Genomic DNA, 26111 nt, shown 5'->3' with positions numbered 1-26111 from the left:
CTATAGCCTAAGTTTTTCTCCTTCTCCAGAAGCCTTTCCAAGGAAATAGGGAAGGTAATGATGCAGGCTGCAGTGGTCTGGATCGTCCTGAAACAGTTTGCACTTGTTCACAGAGCACATCTGGTCCCCATAAGTTACGGCAGTGCACATGGACCCTTAAATACAATTTGCAGCTGCTACCTTGACCATTGTATTGAAGCATTTACTTCTAGGCTTTATTACTGTCTGTCTGTCATTCTCACGCAATACACATTCAAGAAATCTGGGTCCAAGGGATATCGATTTTGTAGCTAGCCTGTGATTTTTAGTAGGAAATAGATAAACCTTAGGAATTCTTTTCGCACTAAGTAAGCGAATGCCTGATTTTTGTGGTATATTATGCTCTCATGTAGCTTATAGGAAAAATAAATGCACAATGACTTGCTTCATCCCCCTTGTCACTCCTTTTCTCTCTGTCTTTCATTCTTGCCTCTTGCTACAACTACAGTTCAGAATAATACCTGTGTATTTTCTTTAAATTGCTATTGTGCACTTTTACAGATTTTTCAAGTATCTTCTGATTTTGCTATATCTTCCAATTTTGCCATTCAAATACCTTATTTCTGTAAACTTTTATCCTAGGAGTCATTGCTGGCTTCTGCTCAGTTTGGTGAACAAGTCATCCAATGTCCACATGCAGAGCAATTCATTTTGACATTAATCCATCCCAATTTTCCGTATATGCTTTTTTTTTTTGTTTTGTTTTAAGTCAAGCAATTCTAAGAGGAATCTCAAAATCTAGTCTGAAACACTTTGCCTGTAATAAGAGGGCTGGAAAAGTCAAATTCTGCTTTATGAGAGTAAATGTTCCATAGGTTCATAATTCTATTTTATGAGGGTAAATGATCCATGGATTCAGTGCCCCCCCCCCCCAGCACTTGTCCTCTGCCTGATTTAGGGGAAGAGGCTCTTTTAATGTTTAGCAATGTAAATAACAACAGGGAAACTTGAGCAATATTTGGAAATGATCACCATTGTTCTCTTTCCCCTCTTCTTCAGCTGGGGCAGGATCTGCAACTGAGCAGACTGGGTGATGGTTAAAAAATTGGGCAGGAGGCCTTTTCCTCTTCCTTTTTAGTCTGAAGCCAAACTTAGTGGAATGTTAGCACTGGGCACATGGCCATTTTGAGGGTGGATGAATGCCAGATTTGGCCTGTGGACTGCGACAGCTCAACTCTAATGGGAAAGACTGTAATCCAGGGGGTCTTGTTGGGAGGGAAAGAGAGACTCATTAAGTAAATGAAAATGCCTTGCCACAAATGTCACCACAAGGTCTAGAAGTCCGTACCCATCTCACTAGCTAATATATTTAAGTCTGGGGAACAGGTATTTGTTTTATCCAAAGGCTTTGCTTGGTGATATCATCTCTATGTTACGCTCTGCTACTCAAACCTAACACAGTAATACTTTGCATTTAATACTAATACCCCTAGATTTCCAAGGCGCAAAGACATAGGCAGGCTTTCATTTTCCTGTCTGTGAGACTGTTTACTGTCGTGAAATGCATCTCATGCTGAAAGCAGAGAGCTTTGCTGCATTTACTAATGAATAAATATAAAGCAGACAGCTTTGTGTGAGCTTAGTGCTAATCCATCCCTTTACACAAAGTCATGTCTGTACTTCTCTTTTTGTTCCTCATATTTATTGATTTTTTAAAATATAATTCATTTCTATCTCAGTTTTCCACTACAGATAGTACTAAAGGTAACTATGAAACACTAGCTATGATACTGCATTGGGGAGATGTAGCTACAAGTTCTTTCTATGACAAGCCAACTTCCCTTCACCTTACTCATCTGCAGCCCCCTTAGCCAATACAAGGTGTTGGTTATTACCTTTAAAGCCCTAAATGGCTTGGGTCCAACCTATCTTTGGGACCACCTCCTTCTGTACAATCTACCCTGCGCATTCAGGTCCTCTGGGACTGGGAGGAATTTGCTGCAACCTATAAAAACTAGATTGTCTGCAACTGCCCAGAGGACCTTTTCAGCTACAGCTCACGAATTATGGAATGGCCTGCCAGATGTGATCCGTCATATCACTACCCTAAACAGCATTTTAAAAGCTGTTAAGACAGATCTCTTCCTACAGGCCTTTCCTGAATAGATACCCAGCCACCAGAAGAAAGCCCAGCCTGTTTACCCTCACTCTGCTGCACTTATTGTTTGTTTGCTATTATTTTAAGTGATGTTTTAAATTATTAACTGTTGTATTTTAAGGGGTGGGTGGGATTGTCGGCTACGGAATGTATTTTTATTGGACTGTATATTTTAATGTTGTAAGCTGCCCCAGTTGCGTTGTGCAGAGGGGCAGGATAGTAGTAGTAGTAATAATAATAATAATAATAATAATAATAATAATAATAAAATCTATTTCCTGGTATGTGGAGAGCAGTGGGACCTGCAGACAAGTGTCCAGCTATTTTCCTACAGCTGGACAGAGAATAGTGACATCATCTGCAATTGAATCTATAGCCTATAGCTGGATGCAGAGCAATGATATCATCCAGAAAACCTCTAAAGGTCCCTACCAATGCCTTTCTTTGTGCATACAGCAACAGAAAACAGATGGACACTTGTGGAAAAGTGGGTTAAAATGAATTAAATATGAAAAATAAAATAAATACAAGGAATAGAAGCAGAAGTAAAGGCACAATTTTGTACAAAGGGCACTAAGCTCACACAAAGCTGTCTGCTTTATATTTAGACACTATTGTGGGCAGCAAAGCTCTCTGCTCTCGGCACAAGAAGAACTTTAAGAAAGTAAACAGGACATGAAAATGAAAGCCACGTCTTCACTCCTTGAAACCTAGGGGTATTAGTATTATATGCAAAGTATTACTCTGTGAAGTTTGAATAGTGGTGCATAACCTAGAAGTGATATCACCAAGGAAAGCCTTTGGTTGCTGAGAAAAAGTGGGTTTTAGGAAGGCTGGTTATTGCATGATCAGCAGTGAATTCTAACCTCAGTGATGAAAAAAGTGAGTTGTTACGGTGTAAATCCAATTTATGCCATCATAATTCAACCACAGTATACCAGCTATCATTAAAACAACAGAATAATATAAGTTCTTATAATAAACAAAACCATTTGTCAAAGGCCAAGTTAAAGAGATGGGTTTTTGCACCCTTCCTAAAGTAAGGGACTGTGGGAAATAATTGCAATCCAAGCATTTCACAGTCTAAGAATAACACAGGATAAAACTCTTCTTTGGGCCTGTCAGCCAGGCTTCTTTGGGTGACAGTATTTTCAAGTGGTCGTCTCTTGAAGATTAGCTGCCTGGCAGTTTTTTTAGTTGCTCTAACTTTGCTAAAAGAATATATAAAACAAAGGACTTGGGCACTGTATAATCTTTCTCCATAAATATGGAATGGATAGAATTCTAATACTTCCTTTTTTTCTTTCATCCCTAGTGTGCTGAGCCATTGCCTGGCCTGGCTAAGTATGAAGATTGTTGTGGGAGTGTGGGAGTCTTTTGGGGGGTCAGCAGATGCATCCCATGCCCACTGAAACCAGGTAGGTGCTCTTTAAGGTGGGGCATTTCTAACTTCTCTTGGTATTCTTCTGATAGGGATTATTTACAAAACATGTATGAGACTGAGTACAAAATTGAGCTGTGGTAGAGATTATCCTTTTGGAACAGGAAGAGGACAGACACAAGAAATGGCTACTCCTTTCAGGGATATTATTTCCTCTCTGATATATATTTCTTTTGTGAATGCCTTTAGGCATGTTTTGTGGTATTCTCAGTGTTGTTTACTTGGCTGCAGCATCAGTTTAAGTGCCAGCAGGAATTGGTTTGAGTTGCTTGCTTGCTCAGAATTTTGCAGCTTTCTGACATACCACCTCTATAAAACCAGAGGACAGCCTGATGTTTGTTCCATCTCAGAGACATTAGAAAAGAGAAAACTGGAAAATCAAGGCCATCGTTTTAGGAGGTGCGGCTGCAGATTGGCTGGTGAGGTTGCATACTCAGCCGTATAGAGTTATGGGTCTGCTTTCGATGAGGGCTTGGCAAAGACTCTGGAAATAACACTACATCAAACAATTGGCAGCACTGAATTTAGAGTCCATTCCAGGGGCATAGAAATATAGCTCTGCATTTTCTTTTCCCAGTATCCAAAGACTGAAGCAACTGTAGAAGATAGTTTGGTGATTTTGTCAGGAACATGGTACTTCCATTGATTTATTCCATTGTGTGTATTGGGAAGTTATCATCCCACCTCATCAGTGAAAAAGGAGACTGACAGAGGGTCCTTCCAGATGGTTGCCTCCTTAGTGTTCCCCAGTTGTTCTCCTGAAAGCTCTATTCAGAACATTTGTCTTTTCACTCTATGGAGGAATTACGTTTTTTCTTTGCATGTGCATTGTTCTGTTTTCTGTACAATGTAGTAGGCAGGAAACAGCTATGTGTACAAGGAGCAGGCAATTTTGAGTTAAATGCATTTTTAATTTTTTAAAAACCAGTTATTTAATTTGTGCCAAACCTTTTTTATTTAGGCCCCAGAGTGTGATCTCTTTCATAGCTTTAGAAAAAGAAAGATATGCTACAAAGTGTGTTAATATTCATTGCATTCATGCCATAATATTTCCACTCACTACATGTGGATGTGAAAGCTAATCAGTGACGAAAGCTGACGGGGCAGTGGAGAGATAAACCCATCTGCAATATGGTGCTGGAGGAGACTTATACATATTTCAGGGACCTATAAATAGTATGAGGGAAAAAAATCAATCCTGAACTCTCATTAGAAGCCAAAACGATGAAACAGGTTGTAGTTTGGCTATATCATGATACAATGTGACTCAATGGAAAAGATGATAAACCTGAAGGCAGAAGGAAATGGAAAAGAACATTACAGGTGGATTGACCCAGTCAAGGAAGCCATTGCCCTAGGTCTGCAAAACCTAAGCAGGGCTGATAACTACTTAATAATAATAGTTAATTTAATAGTAATGTTAAGTCCATCTGAATCCAGTAAGATAGCACTGATTTTCTGATGTTTTCCCCCAAATCACATTGTTTTATGAAAAGAGGTGGAAGAATAGTGGGGAAAGCACAAGGTAACAATGATCTGGATGAATCCACCTTTGCCCATGTAACTCCCTTGTGAATGGACAAAGCGTAGTTGTTCCTAGGGTGGAAGTAACCGATCCCCAAATCTAAAGGCATTCCATTAAAACAAAAGATCAACAGACTGCAGGCTGTGATTGATTGCAAACATATTTCTCCATCTTGGGATGGTCGGACTTTGGATCATTCACATGGTCAGGTTTACCATGTAAATAACACTTGATAATTTTATTGTGTAGAATTACTACAATAGGTCAAATTCAATGCACTGTGCATTTCTGCTGAAGGAAGGAAAGTTCGTGAGCCATAAAATAACCTCCCTTGATGTTAAGGAAAATGCAACATGGGATATTCAGTAGAAGAAATAAAACATGTATGTGAGAGTCACAGTGACTAAGCAAAAGCAATTAAGAAGCCACACAGGTGTAAAAGCTAATGTAATTTAGCAGTCCTAAATGCCAAGGACAGAAATGTAGAGTGTACAATTGAAAACACCTGAGAATCGTTAAGTGTACAAGGTGAAATGATGAAATCCTTAAGTATGGGTTGAACTATGAGAACCAATCAAAATGAGTGTACACGCCCACTGGGTGGAAACTGACTAAGTGGGTGGTGTTTGACAATGGCTATAATAATTGCTATGTTTGCCAATGTATTTTGTGGGTAGTTGTGGAGTTTTGTGAGTAGTTTGGAGATTGTAGAGATTGAGATTGTGAGGGCATTAGTATTTGTATATACAGTCGGTCCTTCTTATACACGGATTTTTTATACACGGATTCAAGCATCTACGGTTTGAAAATGTTCCAAAAAAGTATAAATTTACCTTGATTTTCCATTTTTTATAAGGGACAACATTTTGCTACGTCATTATATTTAATGGGACTTGAGCATACACGGATTTTGATATACACGGGGGATCTTGAAACCAAACCCCAGCGTATAACAAGGGTCCACTGTAGTAGAATAAAGTAGATCTTTTATATAAGACTACTGAGTTGTCTGGTGTCTTGAGTGAAGATACAAGAGCCAGCAGGATCCTAGAGAAGTGTGAAGACTTCTGTGGAAGAAGAGTGAGAAGGCTTGGAGAGTTTGTCAGGGTCTTCAGCCTATTCTCTGAAACTCTGCTGATTTGGAGCAAAGCATTAACCACTGGCCAAAGCTGGTCAGCTCCGCTGTATAACAAGGTGGTGAGTTAGAGCCAGAGGTGAAGAGCTACAACTCCCATCATCCCTGACAGGGAGCAGTGTAGAGAACACTTTGTATATGATTACCATGATGCTGGCCAATTGCCTGTGAGGGCGCCGCCACAATAAAACGCAAAGCCACATGTGGAGGAAAGGCCACAACTTTATTAACACAAGCATCAGCAAAAAGGTAGGGTTGGCCAAAAGTTCTTGAGTTCTGGATCATCTTACAACCCGCCGTTGTAGGATAAATGGCATGTCATATAAAGCAAGGCATCAGCATGAGCTAGGGGCTAAATTACCGCCCTCTTGTATCCATGCAACCCACAGATTGCATTTAACTAAAGCCCCTCGTCACCGGGAAGCGGTGTCACGTTATGGCCCCTGCAATGACCACAATGTATGCCCTCATCGCTCCCGTGTCCCATAGGGACTCCCAATACAGTGCTATGCAACCTTATAGACCATGCCTACCACATCCAGAACCTCTGGTGCCACCACAAAGGCCATTCCGAAGGAACGCCACCGCCAACCCTACCCCGCAAGCAACACCAACAGGGTTCAGAGGAGCTGCCAAGCCAGCCTGACCCATGCCAAAAATTAAAAAGTCCAATACGGCTGAAGCTGCAACATATCACGCGTTCAGCCTGGCAGAAGCACATCTGAGAAAACGCATAATGTCCACCAATGAAAAGCCAGGTTCCACCTCAACGCCTCCAGAGTAGCAACCAGTAAGTGCAGTCATCCGGCTAGGCAGTGGATCAGCAAATAACAGCAATGTTGGTACTTAGCCCAAACCTGCAAGTGGATCGACTGAACAATTTGCAAAAAGCAAAACAGTATAACGATCCAGAGACCAAACATGCACATGTAAGGAAGGGGAAAGGGGGGGGGGTACCAACACGAACTAGGTGAACAAAGCACAACTCAAACATGGCTATTTAGGAACAGGGCCAGCTCCCCCACTGAGAAGAGAGCTGGAGGAAGACAAGACTCTCAAAGGCCTAACTGTCCCAGGAGTCCTGTCACGACTAGAGGGCAGGACAGCCTAGCATGAGGACCTCTGCAAGAAGCACAAAGATGATCAAATTTGCATTGTGGGCGAGAACACTTGGAGTAACGCGGGGAGGAGGGGGCAAGCCCCTTATGCTTGCCTCCCCGGAAGCTCAGCTCTGCTCAGCAGCAGAGCCGAGCAGAAATGGCGCCGAGAAGGATGCCGCATGGCCTTTTTATAGGCCTTTTCCAAAGGTGGGGGCCAAGAGGGGAGTCGCCCTGCCCCCAGGAGCAGCCAGCCAATCGGCTGCCCTGGAGGACCGGGGCGACCATGGAGAGGGACTATCCGCCTCCTAGAGTGTCGCTCAGGCGGCGGAAGTCCCTCCCTTCCCCCCCTCGGCCGGCCAATCAGAGGCCAGCGCACCCCAGCAATGCATGCTGGGGCGCGCCAGACCTCCATGGCGCCTGGCCCCGGCGGCAACGCTGCCTGCCTGGGCAGTTGGGCGGCAGCCTTTTTCATGAGTATTAGAAAACTGATCACAAAAATACTGATTGCCAGAGTGACTATAGCATGAAACTGAACTCATAGTTACCATCAGTGTGGGTAGCCTGTCCTCAGAAAGAGGAGAAGAACCAGATCCCATCATGAAAGTGAAAAAGGCATTAATTTGATAAATGATGTTAGGCCTGCAACTTTGTCAAGTTGGCATTATGTTATTGCTATTTTCATTGTGGATATGTGGGAGGAAACTGTGTAAAAATATATCTGTCCTATCTTCCTTAGGAAGAGCCAGCATGCATAGTGGTTTGAGTACTGGACTATGACTCTGGATATCAGGTTTCAATTCCCAGCTTGGCCATGAAACCCAATGGGAGACCTTGGGCAAATCATACTCTCTCAGCCTCAGGGGAAGGCAAGGGCAAACCTCTTCTGAACAAATCTTGCTGAGAAAACCCCATAATAGGGTCACCTTAGAGTCATCATAAATCGGAAACAATTTCAAGGCCCACAACAATCTTTCTCAGGAATGTCAACCCTAACCTGTAAGAAAACTTTCATGATTTTCTTTATGGAGTATTGATTAGACCAAAAGCAACATGAGAGAGGCTTAAAGACAACATCTTTCTTGGCTGGCTTCTTCAGCTGAGTGTCAGCATGCCATAAAGGTCTCTGGGGCCTAACCACCCCTTTAGTGCAGGGACAGGTGCCTGGAAGGTATATGTAAACTCTCATGCTGATATTGGTCTAGTGGCACTGCGTTTTCACATAAGATAGCTCAGTGGGACATGGATAATTCTGATGATCATAAGGTTGAAAGGTGAATGATGGGATGAGCTCCCATCACTAGTCCCAGTTTCTGACAATTTAGCAGTTCGAAAGCATGCAAATGCAAGTAGATAAATAGGTACCATTTCAGTGGGAAGGTAACAGTGTTCCGTGCAGTCATACTGGCCACATGACCACGGAGTCATCTTCAAACAATGCTTTTTTTTTGGCTTAGTGATGGAGATGAGTAGCACCCCCTACAGTTGGTTACAACTAGATATTCTCGTAAATGGGAAACCTTTACCCTTACCATTATCTCAGGAGAAGTGTCACCCAGGGCAAAAGTGACAGCACACACAGGGTTATTCACACAATGAGTCAAAGCATGCTCTAGCAGCATTTCAGCATCTGTGTATTTTCCCCAGATTTATGTCTCTCTCAGTGGTAATAATGATATATTCTACAAGCAAAGGGGCAGAAAGCATTGGAAATGGAAAAAAATAGTTGTGTTACATGTCCATCCACTCAATCCTTTACAAATCTAGCTAAATACATGGTTGGGAGAAAGTATGCAACCGTCAAAGGATGAAAGTAAAACAGAAATGGACAACAGCTTCATAATATGTGCATAGGGCAAGGTTATGCTCTATGTTGTTTTATCATTTTACTCTCTCTATATATATCTCTCCCTCCCCCCCCCTCTTTGTGTTGTGTTGGCTGTTGTTTTTTGTTGTTATATATTAATAAATATATGAAAAATAATATGGGAGAGAACCTTTGCTGGTTTTTACCCCTTTATAAAATTGCAAATAGGTAGTCAGGAATAGAAAATTACAACTAGGTAGTCAAGAATAGAAATATTATTATAATATAATATAATATAATATAATATAATATAATAGGGCATAAATATCCTAAAGGCACCAGATCCTGTCTGATCTTGGAAGCTAAGCAGGGTCAGCCATAGTTAATTAAGGATGGGAGACTACCAATGAATACCAGATACTGTATGCTATATTTCATAAGAAAAGTGGCAAAACCACCTCTTGAGTATTCCTGGCCTAAGAGAACCCTATGAAATTCATGGGGTCATAATAAGTCAACAGGTGACTTGATGGCACATATGCTCACAACATAGTATATCGCTGAGATTATAATGCAGGTAAGGGTGGAACAATAATGAAATAGTGCAGACATGGAGTGGGAGGATTATACTTCATGTCAATAATTATATTATATACAAACATTCAGTTGACATTAGAGCAATTGTATTTCAGTTAACAAGCTAGTGAAAAAGGAAATGAACTGGGGGGGGGGGGACATGTCACCCCAAGTGCTATCATAAAAAAGGACTTGACTGTTTGCAATCAATGAGTGACACAACAGCTTTCAGGGTTCAACAAATAGATTGTACAAGAAGGCTCTAAATGGCCTTGCATTCCACAAGTCAAAATTAGGCTTTACTCTGTTAATGAGTGCTCTCTAAGGCCCCATTCCCACTGGGCACAAAAAGCAGCATATATTGTTGCGATTCTGGCTTGAATTTTTTTCCTGAGTCCTAATCGAATCTGGTCCTTTGTTCCCATTAGGAAAGGCTGCAAAATGACTTGATTTATTTTCCCTCATGTTTTTGTTCCCATTGGATTTTTCCCTGCTGTATTTTAAAGCGGAGTAATTTGCTCCCCGTTTCCATTGCACTTCCGGAACCCTTTTTAAAAAGCAGCTGCCAATCAAGTGCTTAGGCAATTAGACGTCACAGTGCTTCGATGCATTTTGGTGCGGGCTATTTTTCTTCCCCATTCCCATTTGCGTCTTTCAAACCTGTTTCTCTATTTTGTTTTGTTTTTAAGCAGTCAATCAATCACTTAGGCACTTTTTCCCTCTGGGAAAAGGAGAAGGAGCCTCTATCCCACCAAGTCCCTTTGCATCCCAAGCTGTCCTGTGTCTTCCCAGAGCCCTTCTGGGAAAAGAAGGAGCCTCTATCCCCCCCCAGTCCCTTTGCCCCCCAAGCTCTCTTGTGTCTTCCCAGAGCCCCTCTGGGAAAAGGAGAAGGAGCCTCCATCCCTCCAAGTCCCTTTGCCTCCCCCATTACTCCCTGGGGTGTCTGGGGGGCGATTGAGCAGGCATATAATAATAGTTTTAAAATAGTGTTCAATGGATCTCCTCACACGGCAGTCTATGAATGTGGAGCAGGGGGGAGGTTGCAGGGGGGTGTAATGTGTTTACCGCGTTTGGAGGTCAGTGTAGCAATTAGCTATGTTTGGACACCCGACAGAGCGCCTAGGCGATCAAAAGCTTAATTAAAAAAATTTTTTTTGTCTATACATGTGATTGCCTTACCCTGCTTCCCACTCCACCGGCGGAAAAGCTACGTGAATGGGGGAAAACGGCACCAGTAATGCAGGAAAGAGAACAAAGTGGGTGACACCCCCAGGCCAGCCCCTTGAGCACTGCTCCTCCCATCCCCAAATTCCCGAATTGGATACCCTTGTCGTTCCCATTCATTTGCCCCAGATCAGACTTGGGAGGTGGAGGAAACACTTCCAAAAAATACAGTCAAATTAACCCAGGTTCAAGCCCCTCTGATTCGAGTTTTCCCTGGAAAAATCAATTACATGGGGATCAGATCCGAATTCCAATGGGAACGAAATCAGCACAATGAGGATTGAATGCGCGCTCAAATGGGAATGATGCCCCATAACCTGAGTCTTGATCCGCTTTATAAGCCAGTGGGAATGAGACCTAAGTGTATGTGAAATTCAGCTCATTGTCTCAGAAAGGGATTACTATTATATCAGAAAACATAGCCTCATGGGTTCAAAGAACCAGTGCCTGCAATCATTGAACAGCCAACCGACTTTTGTATTGCCTCTGTCTGGGTCATGTTTAGCCTGCTTGGAGTTTGCCAAGGGAACTTGTTCAGGGCTTTGTATTCATCTTTATGCTTTCTAAAACTTGCTGGATAACAGGCATTGATGCTATTGGGGTTAGAATATTGTGGGAGTCTTTTCTATCAGTCCTGAGAGTCCACATGATAATTTTGGTTTGTCTCATCCTGATAATTTGAAAACACCTTTCTCTTCCTTTGAATCATTTGAGCATTTTAACATTGATTTCATCTGCCATAATTGCCTTATAGACTGGATCTAACCCATACAGGGTCATTTGGCCTAACCATCTCTAATTTAGTCAGCCTTGCAAATGAACTGCCCGTTTGGGCATTTCTACATGCTATGGCTTTCTCATTCATCTTTTAGCTGCCCTGCCTCATTGCCCCAGTCTTTTAGTTGGATTAAGAAGGAAATCTTGTTAAACAGTGTGCAAATGTGTTTGCCCTCTTGTATTTTTCAAGGTTTTAGTTTTTCTCTTGGAGAGAGAGAGAGAGAGAGAGTATTGTTTGCTGGAAAGTTGGAATGGGTCCTTGTGTAAAGTATGGTATTTACTACATTCTCTCAATGGACCTCCCACTGAGTCAGCCAGAGTTGGCAAAGCAATGGCAGATCTCCCAATTTAAGCCAGAGTCATTGAGAAATGCTAAGTGATGTTACAAGCACCATGCCCTTCTCTGTGCTAAAATGGAAAACATTTGTGAAAACCAAAACCTTGCCCATCCTCCCTAGGGTAATAATAAAGATGACTCAGATAAAATACTGAAAATAGTTAATGAACCCTCCAATGAAGTGGCTTCATTGTGCCCCAGGGAGGGTGCGCTGTGGGGCAAGTTTAAATAGGAGAGGGAGTTGAGTGCATGGAAATGGAATTTATGTAGTGCTTTTCATCAAGTGGGCATTTATATAAGTCTTTTTATCCAGTGGAATTTCAGCATGATTTATGGGTGGGTTACTCATCAGTCTCTCTGGAATAGTCCCTAAAGATTTGGAAGAGACTGCTACTCTAAAGCCAACAAATTGTCTCAATTGAATGTATGAATATTGTGTAAACATTCTGTTAGCTCACAAGTTTTTGCTAGCGGAGTGCAGCTGGCAGTATTGAACTAATTGTTCTACAGCGCATAGAAGTGTAACTGAGCAATTTTAATTGCTTTAATAGATTCAGTGGAGATGCTTGAATAGAAACTTATACCAGACACCAAAGCTGTTAGAGGCTTTTTGAGTATACTATACAATTTATGTGACCAGAATTCTATATGCCATTGTAGAATCATATTGTTGGGATAGTCTATGAGCATCTGTTCCAAAACTCCCTTTTCTCCAAACCATCTACACAATTACCCTGTCTGAAGCCACCAAGCATCCAAACGATTTTAGGCCTGCTGTGAATTTAAAGCTGCGGCTTATTAAGAAGGAATGCAGTTCATTTAGGCTCAGCAGTCTTTGCTAAGGTGTTCAGCTGGATGGCTAACTAGCTGCCCAAGAGACTCTCCCTCCTAGGGAAACTCTACACTCACCAGTCTCACGTGCCTCACAGCAAGCAAACTGTATATGTGGCATAAACACTCTTGCACGCTTAAACTAAAATTAGATTCTGGGACAGGTGCTTTGCCTTTCTCTTTTCTTCAACTTCTCCAATGAAGTGTTGAGTAATGGTGCAAACATTAAAATCTATGGAAGCAGCTGATAGCAAAGTTATGCTACACTTTCTCAATTCAATTCTGATGTTAGGATGCTCCCAGTTCTTCAGTATTGTAATCTTAGGTCCAAAACACGCTGCAGAGATAATCCAGTTTGAGACTGCTGTGACTGCCCTGGCTCAGTGCTAGGGAATCCTGGAAATTGTAGTTTATTGTGGCACTATAGTTCTCTGACATCCTACAGTTCCCAGAATCCCCTAGCATAGAGCCTGGGCAGTTAAAGTGGTCTCAAACTTGATTATTTCTGCAGTGTGTTTTGGACCTCACTTCTCAGAGAAGATCTACTGCATTCTATGTGCAGTCTCGTTTTCTAATGGCATTTGAGTTCATTTTCCTATGACTGTAACATGAGGATGGAATTGGAGGTTTTTAAAATAACTGAATATGCCAAACAACAACAACAACAACAATTATCCAACTAACCAAACCCTGGGGATTGATCACTTAATTTACATTATCCTTATACATACATATCAATGGAAGTGATTATAGGGGCATTGTTTCTGTTTTCTTCATATATAACACACTTCCTCTTACTCCTGCATTTGCTCTGATGTCTACACTGCATTCATTTTCTGTTATAGTGGCCATCACCCAATGAATATCCTATACATGCTCTACTACATGAATCAGTCCTAAAACCTAATGTTTGGCATAGTTGATTAGCTAGTTGTAAAAAGAGAAACACATTTATAAAGAGATGTAATTAAACATTTTATGGCAAACATGATACAAATTCTATCCAAACTACAAGATAGTACAGTTCTAATAACCACTCTAGTGTATATGCACCATCTCTGCCTTGGAATAATGTTGCTTCAAGTTTACCAAAGTAGGGAGTATTGCACTGATTGAGAAGCTTAACTCATGTCTTGTCCAGAATTGTGCAGACACAAGCTATATGTGCCATGCATGGCACCGATGTGCAAATTAATTACCGATAGTCTAAACCAGAGTTTAGAAGAGTTACTTTTTTGAGTATCCTTCCCAGAATCTTGCAGCCAGCATAGCCAGTGCCATTACTGGCTTGGAGATTCTGGAGAGTTATAGTCCAAAAGCAGTTACCTTTCCTTCTAGGCTATCATTCAATTTTAGCATTTGGTATTGAAGCATTTCCTTCCATTTATGCGAAGCCACTAAATACTCAGCAATGGTCTCAAGAGGGTGTAGCCACAATAATTCTAGGTCTGCTGGAGAATTGCATCTGACTTTATCATTCTTTCCATTCCAAAGAGCCTGCCCCTATGGGTCTGGAGCTGTGGATTTGGAAGAAGAAGACATACAACTCACTTGAAGAAAACTGGTCAGATGCTCTGACTAAGCACAGCTGGTGACTGGATCTATAGAGTCAGCCAGGAAGGATTAGGGATTCTCACTCTGTGTGTGTCTGCTTATAATTCCCTCCAGAAAGAGGAAATGTGGCTTAGAGTAACTGGCAGCTGAGAGAGTTTTTCTTAGGAGAAAGGGGGTATCAGTCCAGCCTAAAGATCTGGCTAAGGATTAACATGGTGCAACTTCTGAGCTTTGCTATAGTGCCAGATTTGCAAACAGTAGGCTTTGTTATAAATACTAGTAATCCACTAGTGGCCAAAGAGGAAGACTCCACCTATACTGCCTGAAGAGTAACCCATTTCCTCAAGTGTCAGTTCAGAACTATGTTCATTTTTGTTATGTCTACAACCAAACAGTAATCCTAAAATTAATACTTTTAAATTCTATGAGGAACATTTGTTATCTTATTGGGAGGTTTGGCACAATTAGAGCTGTGGAGAGAAGAGAGAATATACACTGTTTAACTATTGACTTCATAGCATGTTGAAAATATTTCAGAACATATGGGTGATAAAAAAAAGCTATGGGAAGAAGATAGTTCACTGGACAGATAGTCTACCATGTTGACTTCCAAACTGCCATAAAGGTTTCATGAAGATTGTACAATTTGATAAACAGAAATCAAATGCAACGTTTTGAAATAAATAGCTGCAGTCATCCCCTTCATAGTTTTTTTTCCTGGTGGTCTTCAGATATGTGGACCACAAGCCCTGTTATCTCCAACCCACTTTGATTAGTGTTATAGGATTTGTAATCCAGCATATCTGAAGAGGGTCAGGTTGTGAGAGACTTCTCTATGATCTGAAATTCATTGTCCTGTGGTTTCTTGTTTTTGGTGGCCTGTCATATTTTACTGTACAGCTATTGTTTCAGTCCCTGCCCTGCCCCCATTCTGGTTGCTTTAGGTTGTTCTTTAACTGGACAAAATTGACCCCTTATGATAACAAATCATAAGCGGTCCTGCATCTTCTAATAATAATTACCCATTCATTTTCATCCATATCCTTTTATTGATTACAACATCACTTAGAGTCTATGATAAATTACCTTGCGGAAATTCAAAGAAAGAAAGTTTAATGCCCCATCTTGCCACATTAAGTGATGACTGAAACCTCCAAAAGTCCTCCTGATCTAAATGGTTCAGCTGTGAGGAGCTGTGGGGATGGGAGAATTAATCCAACTCAGACATCTCAACAGCTCCCCTTTCACATGTTCTGTAGGGCTCTCTAATCCTCCAGCCCAACTTTTTAGGGGTATAATAGGGAAGAAGGGCCAGAAAACTTGTTAACTTTCTGAAATAATTTTTTTTAATTAAAACTATTTTAAGACAGAATGAGTTCCATTCAGTTGCAGGCTACACAGCAAACTGTGAATTAAAAATGAATTGAATTTTTCTGATACCTTCAAGAAAACAGCTTTGGATAGGGGTGGGTAATGATAGTTTCTGTGTAAATCCTAAACTGGGTATGAGGATCATGTCCTACTCAATTTCCAAGTTGCTTTAGATGCTGCATGTGCACATGCCACTCAGATGCCTTCAGGGTGCCAGATTCTAAATTAGAAGCAGTGGTTTGGAAAAACACTCAGTTCTTGCTGCACTTTGATGCATATCGTTCTAGGTTACATGTCTGCTACACTGCTCCAAGCGCCTTTCTTTAGTGAAGGCAGGTGCATATGAAAGCATAAGGCCTGAGGGTTAACAGAAGCCAGAAGAGAGTCATTGCTGCTATGAATTATGAGTAGCTACAAACCCCACACTCACATGCACCTTGTTGAATCAGTTGCATAGTACTCAGTTTAACAGTCACAATTAATCTGTTGGGGGGGGGGTGGCATAACTGCTCTGGGTGAGTCGTGAGCCATTTCTGACAACAAGGTGATGGAAATGGGCCAGGTATCACAGTAAAAAAACAAGGAATTGTCTATATGACAAACAGGAGGCCTCTATAAGGAGTTAAGGGCAGGTTCCAACAAGAGCAAGAAGGTGTTATTATTTAGCAAAGAACCACACAGAATAGAAGTAGAACCAAGTTGTTCAATCAGAATAGTGAGAAAATAGTGAGAAGGTACCACTGGTGTTGAGATAGATTTGTAAAAGTATAGGAACAGGCTACTGCTTTAGTTTGCTTAAAATGCTAGCCTTTGAGATAGATGATTGCCTCATTGTTCAACCTGGCATATGAAGGCTTCATTTGAGTATGTCTGAAGACATGTCATAGTGAATGGCACAGACATTTTCACAAGAGTACAGTAGCTTCTGCCAGGGTCCCAGCATTCTCACTGCACAGAGGGCCCTGGGCCCTCTGTGTTTGGGACCTGCTAGTTTATTTTCCCACTGTGACCTGATGCAGTATTGACAATTTATATTATGATAAGTCAAAATATCAGCCCTCAAGAGAAGCCACGGTTCACCATTTTAATTTCCTACAATGTCCCAAATGATTCTTTGGGTTGTATGGTATGAAAATGGCAGCCCAAACCCGCTGTTGTTCCTTTCTGCAGCCCACTTAATCAAGCGGGGGTACTACTACTGAAGAGAGATCATTTGGCCAACCTCCCCCCCAAAACAAAACAAAACAAAACAAAACAAAAACAAAACCTTGGATTCAGCCCTGAACTGAACAGATTACATCTTGTTTGCCTCATGTAGCATTACATTTCTATCCCCATATAATGGAATGGACAAGGCAGCATTGCTCCCGAGGAATACCTTTGCACTGTTTTTCTCCTCTCCATTGGAGGGTGTGGGTATGTATGTGTATATACACACTTATAGTACAAGGACTCCCTGAAACAACATCTCAGGCTTGGCCAGATAAATCACCAACAATGGTCCTCCCTGGCCTCACATCGGGAGGCCAACCTCCCCCCCCCAAAACAAAACAAAACAAAACAAAACAAAACCAAAACCTTGGATTCAGCCCTGAACTGAACAGATTACATCTTGTTTGCCTCATGTAGCATTACATTTCTATCCCCATGTAATGGAATGGACAAGGCAGCATTGCTCCTGAGGAATACCTTTGCACTATTTTTCTCCTCTCCATTGGAGAGTGTGGGTATGCATGTGTATATACACACTTATAGTACAAGGACTCCCTGAAACAACATCTCAGGCTTGGCCAGATAAATCACCAACAATGGTCCTCCCTGGCCTCGCATCGGAAGGCATGGAAACTTACTATCCATGACGCTGCAGCCGCCTTAGAAAGCTCACGCTGAACGAGCCTCGAAGAGAAACGACAACACAGAGAGAACCGCAATCTGGAAACATCACCCAAGGAGACTTTCTGCTGTGCTTTCTGCAATCGGACCTGTTTATCCCGAATTGGCCTTTTTAGTCACCAACGCGCTTGTACAAAGCGTGGGATGAGTCCTTCCTGAATCTTCGTTCGCGAAGCAAAGCCAGAGAGAGAGAGCCAGCGAGCGAGTGGTGTAATCCACCACTCTAAAGCAGGACATACAACTCATAAATGGAAGACCAACAAAGATAACAAATGCAAAATCTTGACAAAATAATCAGAACTGAAAAGACTGACATTAGCCATCCAGTCTTCACAGATAAATCTGTCCAGTATTTCCTTCAAAAATCATGTTGGTTCACTTCAAAACATAGCACTGAAGTTTTTTTTTTTGGAATTTATTGGCTTGCTTATACTCACCCATAAAAAGGGGTTTTGAGAGGTTTAATTGTGCATGTTGCCAGCCATTTTAAAAAAAAAAACAGCCATAGAACTATTTTAAGCAACTATTTAAAATTCTCTACAGTGAGTCAGGAAACCATGTGTAGCCAAGACTGTGAGAACCTTGTAAAAAAAATGGGAAAAGGTAATAAATGGGCCCTGGGTTATTACTCCAGCACCTAATCAGGAGCCCGTGTCATTCCTTCCACTTTCATTTCCCTTATCACGTGCCACTAGGAACAAAAAACCAAAAAACAAAAACCCACACCACATAAGCAGAGAATTTAGGAATGGAGTCACAGGTGGCATAACTGCACAATTTTGGCAACACCTGAACATAGCAGTTGTAAACTTTTGACAATGTAAACTTTTTTAAAAATGAACACGGTGGACTGCTAAAGCTCTTTTTGCAGGACCTGGGTAAGTTTTGTACCTCATTGTTTATCATAAGGAGCTGCAGTTTTGTTTACTCATTAACACTGTTTTTGCTCCTCATTCTCAGAGGTGTGACGGGCAGGCTTTAACATGAGGGAATGTGAAATAATAGCTTTGTATAGCTTATTCTAGAAGGAAGGGTGGGCACCACTTTTCTTCATCTAATCTCCATCTTCTTATGCCAGTAAAAAGGATAGGTGGCATTTGAACTTTTTGCTTCATGTGTGAGCATGTTTCAGATTAGTACTGATGTTGGGATGTGTACACCTCTTTTTATCAGTCAAGTTTGCTTTGGAAGACAGAGCACTACATTGATACTGAACTTCGGTTGCCTTCATCACAATATGATTATTTATTGCTGGAGTGGGAAGTATCTGGCAGAAGGACATAAACTTATGAAGTGTTCAGTGCCATCTAGGTTTCTGGGCATGAAAGGTGCACCTTTGTTCATGCTCTGTGCACTGTTTCTCTAGGAATGATCTTCTCTTCTGTTTCACATGTATACAAGCAGGGACTTAGCCAGGATTTTGGGAAGGGGGGGTCCAGACTAAGTGCTACCATTATAACGGGGCTTGGGCGCAGTAGCGTGGCAGCATACACCATTCATTGTATTTAACAGAAGGGGGGGTTCGGGCCCCATGGACCCCCCCGGCTACATCCCTGATACAAGAGTGTAAAAGAGACAGAAAAGAAGTGAAGCAAAAAAGAGAGTGAAAAACGCATGCAGTGCTACCAAATTGGCCCACTCTTGGTTCTGACTCTGTCCATCATCAGCTGCAATTCTCCATGAAAGTTTTAAGTGAGTCAGTTGCCTTTCATAAGGAAAAAAAGCACTTCCCACTGCTGGTATATGGTACAAGCAGATATTTAGCATCCAGCTAATCAAGTCAGCTTTAATTGTTGGTGACCCTGTAGATGAGAAACTTCCAAGAGCCCTGGTGATCAACAAATCTGCTCAGGTCTTGCAGTGCATGCTTGAGTCAATCTATCCATAATGTAGTCTTCATTTTTTTATTGGTTTTCCATTTTATCAAGCCTTATTGTCTTTTCCAGTGAGCATGCCATCTCCAAATTATGATAGCCTCAGTTTAATCATTTTGGCTTCTAATGAGAATTCAGGCTTGATTTGTTCTCCAACCTGCTTATTTGTCTTTTTTAGTGGTCCATGATAACTGTACCAACTTTCCTCTAGCATCTCATGTTGAATGTATAGCATCTAATTGTGAGCCTTTTACTCATAAGTAAGTGTTCAGTGACCCAGTTTGGATCATGCCCAGCATGCATAGGTAAGCTTCACCCACTGTCCGTTTTTAAAACTGAATTCAGCCCACGAAGAGGAGGCATTAAGCCAAGGGCAAGGTGTACTGGACAAATAGGTGTGAACCACACTCAAGATTCTTGAAACAGCTAACTGACTTTTCCCTGCAATCAGTTCCAGTGGCAAGCCACAACTCACAATAATATTATCTATAGACAAAGGGAGGGGGGAACCCATGCTTTATTATTGCTATACAGTGTTCAGATTATTATACTGGCACTGATTTCTGCAATTTCTTGCTTTTCAAAAAATCTAGCAATTCAAATCTGAACATTCAAAGACATACCCATGTTAGCCTGGATTAGTATGCAATGCAAAGGAATCTTGTAACACCTTTGAGAGAGAAAGAGGATGGTAACATGTGCTTTCATAGGTTTATGCTACCAACTTCTTTCTCCCAGTTAATCCCCAAAGTGCTACAAATCTTTACATATTTTCTTGAAAGTAAGTTTCACTATTTTCAGTAATGCTTATTCTCAGGTAAGTGTGCCTAATGCACATTAGTAGATTGTACAGTGCCCTATATCTGTGCCAAGTCTGGATTAGCACTTCTCCTTTTCTTCCTCCTTCTTTTTTGCTGTTGTATTAGATCAATGTGTGTCTATTCTCAAAGTGTGGCAGGTGCCCATTCTTTCCATTTCACAAAGCAAGTGAGTGCATGTATACAGCAAGTAGTAGTAATAATAATAATAATAATAATAATAATAATAAATTTTATTTATAAACCGCTTTTCCGCAGTGATCAAAGCAGTGTACAGATAGAAATTGCAATAACAAAATACAAAATACAGACTAAAATTGCAATACATAAATAAAACTTCAATAAAAAACATTAAAATTATACAAATTAAAACCATTACATCAAATCCCAGCTAGTTGAGTGCAGTCGACAATACAGTACATACAGGGGAGAGTCACATGATATCAAAGAGCATCTGGGAAGGCTTGCCAAAACAAGAAGGTCTTAAGTCTCTTAAGTGACACACTTCAGGAAATCATGGCACTCCTTTGTATTATCAATGCTCTGCAATATGACACTAGCAAAAAGGAGACATATGCTATTCAAAAGGCTGGAGGCCAAAACTCTGTTTATCATGGGAAAAGTCCCCCTCCCCCCATATCAATCATCACCCAGAGTGTTTAAATTAATATTAAAACCACTTGCCATGGGAAATTCTGAGAAATTCAAATAATAATTCTGTACTTTTACAATAAAAATACTTTACAACTGTTTAATAATATTTAACAAGGATTTAAAACTGTATGAAAAGTCCAGATTCCTAGTCCACAGAGTCAAATGGACAAAGGTTGACAGTTTTGCCTAGCAGCCGTGAAGCATAAAGAAGGATGGGAACTTGTGACAAAAACTTGACTATGGCTTTTTTTGATAATGCCACAGAGCCACACAGTATCATCTTGCCACTACTTCTGTGAAGAAAATGATCTGAGAAACACTCCTTCAGCTATAGAGATCCCATGACAATCATATGTAAGAGTCTTAAAGCCTGTAAAAATCTCCTACAATGTGGAACTGGCAATGTTCCAGCTCTGCAAGTGGAGGAAGTTAACTGACTTGACTAAGATATCACCAGAAATTTGTGGCAGAGCAAGAAATGTTCTTTCTGTTTTCTAAGGAGTTTTATCACATGGGAGGAATTTCTCTTAATTTCAAATGAAAAGAAAGTGGGGCCAGAACGCATTCACATGGATTCATTAGTTCAGCAAATTTACGTGAATTCGAATTGCATTCAAACTGACTCCCCATTGCCCGAAAATAGCTTGCCATTGCCTGAAATTGTGTGTGATCACCTCTCACGCAATAACGTGAAACCCCATGATTGCGTTCGGACTGACTTCCCATTGCCCGAAATTGTGTGTGGTAATTCAGAAACTGGAATAGTGCTTCAATCTATACAATAAAGCTTTGCCTTTGCTATTTGCTATGGAAAAATATCCTATATCACGCAATAACGTTAAACCCCATGATTATGTTTGGATTGCCATTGGATTATACTTCCAATTTCCCGTGACTGATCAACTCCTAAGTTTTGATATCCATTCAAACTGCTAGGTGTGTGTGCCTGACTCTTTGGAAGTCAAGGTCCTCTTAAGTATTGTATTAAATTGCTTGGAAGCTCAGCATGGAGAAAACTTACATTTGTAGTTGCATTGTGACAATCCTTTGTTGATAGTTTTGTCCTTCACAAGAACGATTGAGAAGGTCTTGAGTTTTGGGGGCCATGCTAGCTGAGGTTGATAGCACTATGTTTAACAAGGATTTAAAACTGTATGAAAAGTCCAGATTTCCAGTCCAACACATATGAAAAGCACTGAATTGGGAAAAGATGATATATTATAGGGATTTATAACTAGATTTTCTGATAAAATCATACACTATGTCTGAAGTAGCAAATTCTGGCTATAAGGTATACTAGTACTGTAGACTTATTAAATTGCTTGAATAATCATTCACTCTACCAAGAAAATTCTATGAATTTAAGATATCTAAAACAATACATTTTATAGATGTGATCTCAAGATGAACCGGGGCAAGTCAAAACATCTGCTGTCTGTGGTGAAAGGCAAAGTTAGCCCCACATGCATACAAAAACTGATGGGAATGCCAGTTGAATTTTTCTTCAACACTGCTGGGTGATCATTGTCCTTTACTGCACCTGAGGGCAATAGCTTAGTAGCTTAGAGGTGAAGGGCAGGTCTTGAGGCATACCCATCTCTGTCCTCCATCTTCATTCATTTACTGCTCTTACAAGGTGAATGCTCACTGCCCACGCAAACAAATTCTGTGATGCAGCATACTATCAGTGTGAGCAAAGAGTGATGCATATAAATATTCAGTGCATTGAGTGTGGCTCTGCCTGTGTATATTTTGGGAAAAGGCTGACAATGTGGTGTGGTGTAGTGTTTTTAGCGGTGGACTATGACTCTGGAAACCAGGGTTTGAAACCCCACTTGGCCATGGAAACCCACTGCATGACTTTGGACAAGCAACACCCTCTCATCCTCAGATGAAGGCAAAGGCATACCCCTCTGAACAAATCTTTCCAAGAAAAGCTGGTGATAGGATCGCCTTATGGTTGCCATAAATCGGAAACAACTTGAAGACACACAACAACAAGGAAGTGCCCAGTGAGAGCTGATAAGCTTATGAGCTGGCATAATTTCCAAAGGCAAAAGGTCAGTCATCCTTTGTGAGACTAAGAATGGGAAAGGCGCCATTGCTAGATAGACATAGGATGCAGAACTGTTGGAAAGATATCTTCTAGCATCACCAGTGGTCAGTTGTTATTCTTTTCCTTCATAGTAATTAACTTTCGTTCCTTCTTCCTTTGGCCATGCTGGCGGAGGTTATTTTATCAGTGACAAAATTGGTTACAAAAGAATGCTTATGAACTAATAGTGTTACAACTGTTTGTATTCAGATCACAGTATTGATAGAATCACTAATTTAACTCTGGAATGTAAATTTACATTTTGAGGCAGATGTTTAATGGTAGTTGGTTTCTCTCGGAGCTTGCCAATTTCCCCCTCATATTTAATTCATAGTGTGTAGCAAATTTCTGCTACCTTTCTACTGAGTAGAAAAGGAGAATAGTCTTGATCTATATTTTTATGTATCTGGCAAACATGCTAAAATGAAAACATCCACACAACAAAGGAAGTAGGGAAAATTAACTGAGGAGTGGGAGAGGATGTAGCAGCCAGCACCTTTGAGGTTAACTGATTTTTGTCAGCATAAGCTTTCATAGAGTCCAGTGCATTTCATTAGATGCAAAAAGAGGGAGATTACACCTGGCTTGGAGGAACCTAAGATTTGCCAAAGCACATAAAATTTAAAGAAGCAAACCTAAAGAGGACATAGAATCTTAGAGTGGGAGGGGTCTGCAAAAGCCATGCAGTCCAACCTCCTGCAGTGGAGGAAAATAGTGGGCCCACTATATCCATGGGCTCTAGATTCACAGATTTAACCAACGGTGAGGTGAAAATGCAGAAATAGTTTAAAAACAACTAAACAACCAAACACAAAACTTGAGACTTAGTACAACCAGGCCATGAAGTGGTCCCAGGGCAGCAGCAGCAGTGGTGACAAGCCCCAGCATGCACATATTCTTCAAGTTCTCCTGTCTCTGGGGAGCCTGCCAGCTGCCTGCTTCTGCCTTTGGAATGAATAAGCAGAAACTCCTTTGAGGTGGTGGCTGCAGTGCTTCTGTTCTTTTGCTCCAAAGGCAAAAGCAGGCAGCTGGGGGGGGGGGGGGTCCCTGGAGGCAGGGGAGCCTGAAAAATGTGCATTTGATGGCCAGGGCTTGCCACTATCTCCACTGTTGCCTTATGCTATTTTATTAATAGGGACTTGATCATTTGCAGTTTTTGCTATCCACACAGGGATCTGGAACCAAATCCTCATGGATACCAAGGGCCCACTGTACACAAGTAAAGCACTCCTGAAGGATGGCCATCCAACCTCTGTTTAAAGACCCCCAAAATGAGAGTTCGCTTCTCCCTGAGATAATCTATTCTACCATCCACCTGTTCTTACCATTAAAAAATTCTTCTTAATGTTTAGGTGGAATCTCTTTTCTTGTAATTTGAATCCTTTGATTCATGTTGTAGTCTCTGGAGCAGCAGAAAACAGTCCTGCTCTAGCCTTTCAGATATTATCAGTCCACTTTTCTCCAACTTCCTAAGTCATTCCTCATAAGGCTTAGTTTCCAAACCATTGATCATCTCAGTTGTCTTCCTGTGGACATATTCCAGCTTGTTAATATTCTTCTTGAACTATGGTGCCCAGAACTGGACATAGTATTCTAGGTGAGGTCTGACCAGAACAGAATAGAGTGACACTACTACTTTCCTCAGTCTGTATACTGTATTCCTGTTGATGCAGCCCATAATGGTATTGGCTTTCTTGACTGCTACATCACACTGTTGACTCATGCTTAGCTTGTGGTACTCTTAAAACTGCTAGATCCTTTTAAACTGCAGCAAAAGGAAGAAGAAGGAAATAGGAGGGCCACTGTGTGGAAAAGATGGCAAAATGCTAACAAGGGACAGAGAAAAGGCAGAATTACTCAACACCTTCTTTGCTTCAGTCTTCTCAGAAAAGGAAAAGGGTGCTCAACCTGAGGATAATGGAGCAGAGGACAGAATAGGGGAATTTCAGCACAAAATAAGTAAAGAGATAGTAGAGGAATACCTTGTTAATCTAAATGAATTTAAGTCTCCAGGACGAGATGAACTACATCCAAGGGTACTAAAAGAACTGGCAAATGTAATATCGGAGCCATTGGCAATCATATTTGAAAACTCCTGGAAAACAGGAGAAATCCCAGCAGACTGGAGGAGGGCAAACGTTGTCCCCATCTTCAAAAAGGGGAAAAAGAGGATCCCAACAATTATCGTCCAGTTAGTCTGACCAGGAAAGATTCTAGAGCAGATCATTAAACAAAGAGTCTGTGAACAACTAGATGGCAATGCCATAATTAACAAAAAGTCAACATGGGTTTCAGAGAAACAAGTCATGCCAGGCAAATCTAATCTCTTTCTTTGATAAAATTACTAGGTTGGTAGATGAAGGGAATGCTGTGGATATAGTATATCTTGATTTCAGTAAGGCCTTTGACAAGGTTTCCCATGACATTCTTGCAAACAAGCTTGTAAAATATGGGCTAGACAAAATAACTGTTACATGGATTTGTAACTGGTTGACCAGCCGAACCCAAAGGGTGCTCAACAATGGCACTTTTTCATCCTGGAGAGAAGTGACCAGTGGGGTCCCACAGGGCTCTGTCCTGGGCCAAGTGTTATTCAACATCTTTATCAATGACCTGGATGACAGAATTGGGAGCATACTTATCAAATTTGCAGATGACACCAAATTAGGAGGAATAGCTAATACTCCAGAGGACAGGATCAACATTCAAAACGACCTGAATAGACTAGAAAGCTGGGACAAAGCTAACAAAATGAAATTCAACAGGGAGAAATGTAAGGTACTGCACTTAGGGCAGAAAAATAAAATGCACAGATACAGGATAGGGGACACCTGGCTGAATGAAACTAAATGTGAAAGGGATCTGGGAGTCCAAGTAGACCACAAGTTGAACATAAGTCAACAGTGCGATGTGGCAGCTAAAAAGGCCAATGCAATTTTAGGCTGCATCAATAAAAGTATAGTGT

At 41.1% G+C, this 26111-nt stretch overlaps 1 protein-coding gene across 4 annotated transcripts in view; it reads left to right on the top strand.

Moving 5' to 3' along the window:
• The window catches only part of LTBP2 (latent transforming growth factor beta binding protein 2), a 205622-nt gene that overhangs the window by 96615 nt on the left and 82896 nt on the right, over window positions 1-26111 (top strand). For all 4 annotated transcript variants that reach the window (XM_089522203.1, XM_089522201.1, XM_089522202.1 and 1 more), the window contains exon 8: window positions 3453-3555. In XM_089522203.1, the coding sequence (XP_089378329.1) occupies window positions 3453-3555 (103 nt within the window). The remainder of the gene's footprint in view (window positions 1-3452; window positions 3556-26111) is intronic.

This window comes from Sceloporus occidentalis, unplaced genomic scaffold, assembly GCF_023333645.1.
Source record: "Sceloporus occidentalis isolate IW3139 unplaced genomic scaffold, rSceOcc1.0.p SCAF_4, whole genome shotgun sequence".
Taxonomy (NCBI): Eukaryota; Metazoa; Chordata; class Lepidosauria; order Squamata; family Phrynosomatidae; genus Sceloporus; species Sceloporus occidentalis.
Note: the sequence above shows the minus strand (reverse complement) of the source record. Positions and strands in the feature narration are given on the sequence as shown.